The sequence below is a fragment of the Erinaceus europaeus genome, chromosome 18 (assembly GCF_950295315.1).
Source record: "Erinaceus europaeus chromosome 18, mEriEur2.1, whole genome shotgun sequence".
NCBI classification, from domain to species: domain Eukaryota; kingdom Metazoa; phylum Chordata; class Mammalia; order Eulipotyphla; family Erinaceidae; genus Erinaceus; species Erinaceus europaeus.
In genome coordinates, this window is record NC_080179.1 from 27751020 (window position 1) to 27758418 (window position 7399).

At 41.1% G+C, this 7399-nt stretch overlaps 1 protein-coding gene across 3 annotated transcripts in view; it reads left to right on the top strand.

The window, feature by feature from the left end:
* Window positions 1-7399, top strand: part of FIGN (fidgetin, microtubule severing factor) — a 146053-nt gene that overhangs the window by 135229 nt on the left and 3425 nt on the right. For all 3 annotated transcript variants that reach the window (XM_060177802.1, XM_060177801.1, XM_060177803.1), the window contains one exon: window positions 1724-7399. This exon is cut by the window's right edge and continues 3425 nt beyond it. In XM_060177802.1, coding sequence (XP_060033785.1) covers window positions 1732-3978 — 2247 coding nt within the window. In that variant the 5' untranslated portion in view covers window positions 1724-1731 and the 3' untranslated portion in view covers window positions 3979-7399. The remainder of the gene's footprint in view (window positions 1-1723) is intronic.

The following is a 7399-nucleotide window of genomic DNA, read 5'->3' on the forward strand; positions in this document are numbered from 1 at the left end:
TAGCACAGCATCATCCCGCTAATTAACTTCCAGTGTCTGGTGCATTGGTTTTGCAAACAAGGAAGAGGGAGTCAGAAGGGAATCAACATGCCATTCTGTTACCAAACTCTGTACTCTGTTCAGTTTAGCTCAGTAAGTCAAAACTGGCCATGTCAGAAGCCAGAATCAGGCTAAAAGCTAAAGAGGTTGAAGGAGAAAAGGAGATAGGGGCTGTCAAAATAGACCACAGTTATTCAGAAGGGAGATGATGTCACAGATGCTTCATTTAGACCAGGCCTTCTACTTATCAAGGAATCTCTGCCAGAGGGCACAAGAGAGTTTGCAAAATTCACTTTGGGTAATACAAAGGAGATTAAGGAGTCCTGCTTAATATCATTGTACCAGAGAGAAATTGTTCTAACCAAGCAGAGATTAGATTGGGATGAGCCAGCACTGGGAAAAAGGACAGGTTCTCTTGCTTTTCTGTAACTAATTATATGTGTACCCTCAAAGGAACCTTCTGAATCCCTTTGGGCTTGGTTCCCTAATTTGTGACATCAGTCAATTTCTAGGGTCTCTTTAAACTTTAATATTCAAATGAATCTTTGAGTCTCTCTGTTTACTTTTTTATTTTAGAAGAGAAAACACTCTTGCTTTCCTTAAAAATAATACTGTTGGAATAATTTAGTTGTATTTTTACAGTTTTTGTCACACACTGGTTCCTGTAGAAAGCTAGAGTTAGAATACAGATTATCTTTATCTTTGTTTGCACCTCTGTTCTACTTCTCTCTCTCTCTCTCTCTCTCTCTCTCTCTCTCTCTCTCTGTGTGTGTGTGTGTGTGTGTATTCATTCCTCTTTACCTTGGAAGCTGTAAGGTAGAAAGGTAGAAGGTAGGATTATAAGAGAAAAAGTAAAAACATTAGATAGAAGACCAGAAGACAAGTGCTGCTTTTTTTTTTTTTTTAAGAAACTCAACAACAGAACTGATAGTCAGAAACAAGCCAGTTGTAATTCATACCGAGTTGTAGGCTTTGTGTGATGAAAGCGATGGAGCGCTGCCTGGGAGATTGCTTTGCTGCACTCCACGAAGCAGATTTGAAACTGTCGTGGACCACTTTAGATGAGAGTTGGATTATGGAGTGACCTGCTATGTCTGTGTCATATTGTTCTGCGCAGGGAGCATTATACTGTGCTAACTAGGTGTTCAGTACCAAATAAGAGAGGTATCCTAGATGTGATCTGTCAGCTGTGTCTCATTTTTATATTGGTTAAAATATAAAACAGAAACTGTGATTTGAAGAGACAGAATAGCTAGCTCCTCTACATGTTAATACTGACTCATGATAGGTATTTAAAGTGTATGTATATTTTATTGGAGTCTGTGACTGCTAATCTGAAAGGAAGTGTGTGTGTGTGTGTGTGTGTGTGTGTGTGTGTGTGTGTGTAACAAGTCACTTGTTAGCCTTAACTGAAATAAATTTGCTTATGAAAACAAGTATAGATCTTCTTCAGAGTTTTAGTTTAAGTTCAGTTTACTTTTCTACACAGAGCTGGTGTTCCATCCATCTTAGTGAACGTATTATGGACTCATAATAGGTATCAGACTGGAAACCCTTTGTGACATCACTATCATTAATGAAAAATTATAGATAACAAAAGCAGTCAGTTGGGGGCAGGGGCTTTAAGAGTTCTGCTGAATATCTAAGTGAATTAACTATTTCTCCCTCACCCCAAAATCCTCAGGCTTGAAGATGCAGTGGACGCCAGAGCATGCCCAATGGCCAGAGCAGCACTTTGACATCACCTCAACGACTCGGTCTCCTGCCCATAAAGTTGAAGCATATAGAGGTCATTTGCAGCGTACCTATCAGTATGCCTGGGCAAATGATGATATATCTGCTTTGACTGCATCCAATCTGCTCAAGAAATATGCCGAAAAATATTCTGGCATTTTGGAAGGCCCTGTGGACCGACCGGTACTCAGCAACTATTCAGATGCCCCATCGGGACTTGTGAATGGTCGGAAAAATGAAAGTGAACCCTGGCAGCCTTCCTTGAATTCAGAAGCTGTGTATCCCATGAACTGTGTTCCAGATGTCATCACTGCCAGCAAGGCTGGAGTCAGTTCAGCCCTCCCTCCAGCAGATGTCTCTGCTAGTATAGGGAGCTCTCCTGGGGTGGCGAGCAACCTGACAGAACCTAGTTATTCAAGCAGTACCTGTGGAAGCCACACTGTACCTAGTCTTCATGCAGGCCTCCCATCTCAGGAATACACCCCAGGATACAACGGATCATATTTGCATTCAACTTACAGTAGCCAGCCAGCACCTGCACTTCCTTCACCTCACCCATCTCCTTTGCATAGCTCTGGGCTCCTACAACCACCACCACCACCTCCTCCACCACCAGCCCTGGTCCCAGGCTACAATGGGACATCTAACCTCTCTAGTTATAGCTACCCTTCTGCAAGCTACCCTCCTCAGACTGCTGTGGGATCTGGGTACAGCCCTGGAGGTGCACCCCCTCCTCCTTCAGCATACCTGCCTTCAGGAATTCCTGCTCCTACCCCCCTGCCACCCACCACCGTTCCTGGCTACACCTACCAGGGTCATGGTTTGACACCTATTGCACCCTCAGCTCTGACAAACAGTTCGGCAAGTTCTCTTAAAAGGAAAGCTTTCTATATGGCAGGGCAAGGAGATATGGACTCCAGCTATGGAAATTACAGCTATGGCCAACAGAGATCTTCACAGAGTCCCATGTATAGAATGCCAGACAATAGCATTTCAAACTCAAATCGGGGAAATGGCTTTGACAGAAGTGCTGAAACATCATCCTTAGCATTTAAGCCAACGAAGCAGCTAATGTCCTCTGAACAGCAAAGGAAATTCAGCAGCCAGTCCAGTAGGGCTCTGACCCCTCCTACCTACAGTACTGCAAAAAATTCACTGGGATCAAGATCCAGTGAGTCCTTTGGGAAGTACACATCACCAGTAATGAGTGAACATGGGGACGAACACAGGCAGCTCCTCTCTCACACAATGCAAGGTCCTGGACTCCGTGCAGCTACCTCATCCAACCACTCTGTGGACGAGCAACTGAAGAATACTGACACACACCTCATCGACCTGGTAACCAATGAGATTATCACCCAAGGACCTCCAGTGGACTGGAATGACATTGCAGGCCTCGACCTGGTAAAGGCCGTCATTAAAGAGGAGGTTTTATGGCCTGTGTTGAGGTCAGATGCATTCAGTGGACTGACGGCCTTACCTCGGAGCATCCTTTTATTTGGGCCTCGGGGAACAGGCAAAACATTATTGGGCAGGTGCATAGCTAGTCAGCTGGGGGCCACTTTTTTCAAAATCGCCAGTTCTGGACTAGTTGCTAAGTGGTTAGGGGAAGCAGAGAAAATTATCCATGCTTCTTTTCTTGTGGCCAGGTGTCGCCAGCCCTCGGTGATTTTTGTCAGTGACATTGACATGCTTCTCTCCTCTCAAGTGAGTGAGGAGCACAGTCCAGTCAGTCGGATGAGAACCGAATTTCTGATGCAGCTGGACACTGTACTAACTTCGGCTGAGGACCAAATCGTAGTAATTTGTGCCACCAGTAAACCTGAAGAAATAGATGAATCTCTTCGGAGGTACTTCATGAAACGACTTTTAATCCCACTTCCTGACAGCACAGCGAGGCACCAGATAATAGTACAACTGCTCTCACAGCACAATTACTGTCTCAGTGACAAGGAGTTTGCACTGCTCGTCCAGCGCACAGAAGGCTTTTCTGGACTAGATGTGGCTCATTTGTGTCAGGAAGCAGCAGTGGGCCCCCTCCATGCCATGCCAGCCACAGACCTTTCAGCCATTATGCCCAGCCAGTTGAGACCCATTACATACCAAGACTTTGAAAACGCTTTCTGCAAGATTCAGCCTAGCATATCTCAGAAAGAGCTTGATATGTATGTTGAATGGAACAAAATGTTTGGTTGCAGTCAGTGATAACTTCTTTAAAAAAAATGTAATGAATGTTGGCACACACACATCAAACCTGCTACATAGGGTATAGAGCCCCTTTCCAGTAGTGTTTAAATCACAAAGGGTACTGGGGAAGACAACAATTAAGTTGCATCTTTAGAGTCAGGGTAGATTTGGAGGGAAAATGCATCAAGTGAGAGCTTTTGATTTAAAAGCCCCAGATGACAGAAAGCATCCGCGGATGCTCAGTTCGGGTCAAGCTTAGACAACACTCACCAAGGAGCAAGGTGCAAGGGTGTTGATTTCAGAAGGACATGAACCTCGTGTGTTGATTCCATTCTGCTGTTCTCGAGATTTAGTTGCTGTCAAGTGCCTGGAGTGGTGCTTTATTTTTTGTTTGCCTCACAATTACATTGGTGGCATGTGCTAATATAAAGAGCTTTAACTTCAAACATTATTGGACTAAAGAGATGAGCGGTTGTGTTGTGACAGAAAACCAGATTTTTGCCATTTTAAGAGCAACAGTATTCCTCAATCCTGTCTGTTCTGCAGTATTAAACTAAGAACAGGTAAAACAGGGTAACGGTAATCTGGACCTTAATTTCTGCAGTTCGTTTCTTTTAGTGTTCTTGTATGCAAAAACTCAGGAAAGCGATTGTGATTTGTACAGTACCTCAAAGGAATGTGTTGAAAGCACTATGTACTGCTGAGAGTAATGGGATAGACTTCAATGTTACTTTATATTAAAATGTATGTTTACCTCAACGATTGGAAAATAGCAAGGAAAAATTCTTTGAATGTATCCAGAAAATTACTGATGTGTGATACAACTGAATATATACAATTTAAAATAGAAATGGAAAGATTTTTTTTTTAATGTTCTTTTACTGATCATGGGGAATTAACCAGAGCAGAGTAATTGTTTATGTCAATATCTGTAAGAGTTCTTACCAGTACATTGCTCCTTGATATTAAGTGAAAATATTCTGAAAAGGTACACTGGTTAATGGAAAGCTACTTACTCAGTTTGTGTTAGTATCTAGAACAGTCAGCCATAAGACCTGCTTCAGACCCTGAAAATCACAGTACCTGAAATTTCAGACTGCCTTTCACTACATAGATGATGGTGGTAGTTTGCTACTTCTCTCTTAAACTGCTGGGAATGGTATCACTCTATTCACTAAGCTAGCTTCTAGGCTTGCTGTGCTATTTGGTAGAATGCAGACGACAGCAGCCTAAACAAAACAAACAAGTAAATGAATAAATAAATACAAAAACAGCCAGCCATCACACACACACACACACACACACACACACATCACTTCATCTTTCATTCTGACTCTTGTCAGTGCAGGTTTGCTTTTCATTTGGGGATCTTCTGGGCTATAGTGCTCCCACATTGATTTCTACCTCAGTTTATTACATTTCTCTTGGAGAAAAAAAAATTTGAAAATTGGAAATGGACACATACACACACAGCGTATAACTTCTCAAAAATGCTAAGTATTCCTCCACCTTTCTCCCATGAATACAGGTTCCAAACATCATTATTCATAGTTACTTCCATCTCAGACCACTCCCCACCCAATAGCACACACGTGTATTTTCCCCCATGTGCATCCTCTCCTGCTCCCCCACCAAGTTGTTCTTTGTATCCTTTAATGCTTTGTGTGCAACTTTTCACTGATAACTGACTGATGTTTGCAATATCTCTAGACAGACATAGAGTAGGCTATAGACTTCCAACACCTCTGCCTGTGCATAAGCAGAACAGCCTGGCTTTTTGAATGTATTTTTCTTGTTTTTTTATTATTATTATTCCTTCCCTTTTTAGCTGATGCAGTAACAAAACTGTGGCAAAGCACTGGCATTTCATGTATTCAAAAACTGATGTACATTTTTAAATGTCAAATAAATACAATGAGAAGTCCCAAGAAAGGTCTTTCTGTTTTTGTTTTTAGTCTCAAAATTTTTTACTGATCTCATGAAATTAAGTCAGATTTTCTAAAAATGATTTACATAGAGAAAGATATGAAGGACTTCGTGATATTCCTGAAATTTTATCATGCTTAATCATTACTCCCCCTTACCCCCCTCTGTTTTTCATGTTGTTGCAAATTAAGCAGATGAACCAGAATTTAATTTACTACGATAGTCTCTCAATTAAAACTGTGCTTAAATATAAATGGTCAATATTAAAAAGCAGTGCCTTTCATTAAGGATACAAAAAATAATATTGAAGTATCCCCTGTGCTTTTCACACATGAGTAAACAACACAATCATGTTCTGGCTCTATCCTGCACACCCATCCCTTCTTGTAAGGAAATTCTAATATTCCCATTAACTTGTAGGTTCATATTGATCTCACCGACAAGTTTACTTTTGCACAGTGCTGACCTATTTTCAGTCTTTTTGACACTACATTTCATTTCCACCAACATGCTATATTCACTTCAAAGTAACTGGCAAGTTTTAACAAATCCAGTCTTACTTAGACAACTTTGGAAAATCCAGTATTGACCCACATTTAGTTGGTTTGGCTTATAAAAATGATTGCGAAATATATAACTGCACTACATTCATTTATAAAAACTAAAATAGTGAAAATTAAAGAAAGTAACATCATAGAGGCTTTTAGCTTTAAGTGACCTGAAATTACTTTAAGACATGAGTGGTCAAGAATCAATGTATTTAGGCAAAGGCAGAAGTTGTGTGTGAATTCCGCTTAGCCTCACAACTTCTGAGATTTAATCTCTTAGAAACTAGGGCCTGCTGAAGAAATGAACATCTAGTGAGAGAGATAGGCTGGGCTTTGAGTAGACAGTGCTTTCCTGTGATTCTTTTGACTCTGCATGGCAGCATTATGAGCTCTTGTAGGGGTCAGCCTAGTAATGATCTCTGACCATCCTTGAAGCTTGCAGTGGGAAGTGGGGGACCACTTCTTGGAAATGAATGTGTGCACTCAGTGACAGTACTGCTGTCACAATAAGCTGGGCTTTATACTCTTGGCTTTTGTTTTGTTTTGTTTGTTTTGACTGCTAAGAATTTGGAGGTTATCAATGAAGGTTAGGTAGTGAGTCTGTTGGAAATCCTTAACTGTGTGGCCAGAGGAATGATTCAGTCCACTTAACAAACCCCTAGTTCTTGTCGCCAAAACATCAGTAACATTTTCAACAGGGACAAAAACACAGTGAAGGAAACTTCTTGGGTAGAATGATCAGTAGAAATCTAAGAAGTAGTTTGTAATGACCTTATGCGTGACACAAATGGAAATACTCTACACTTCTGGTATGCTTTTCACCAAAATATTTAGAACATTAGTGACAATATGGAAAACTTTGCTGACTGAGCTGATCAATGGAATGTGAAGGCAGTATACTTTAAGGCTATTTACTTTCACACAGAATGTTTATCTATTAGTCAGTTTGTATTCTACTCAAATGC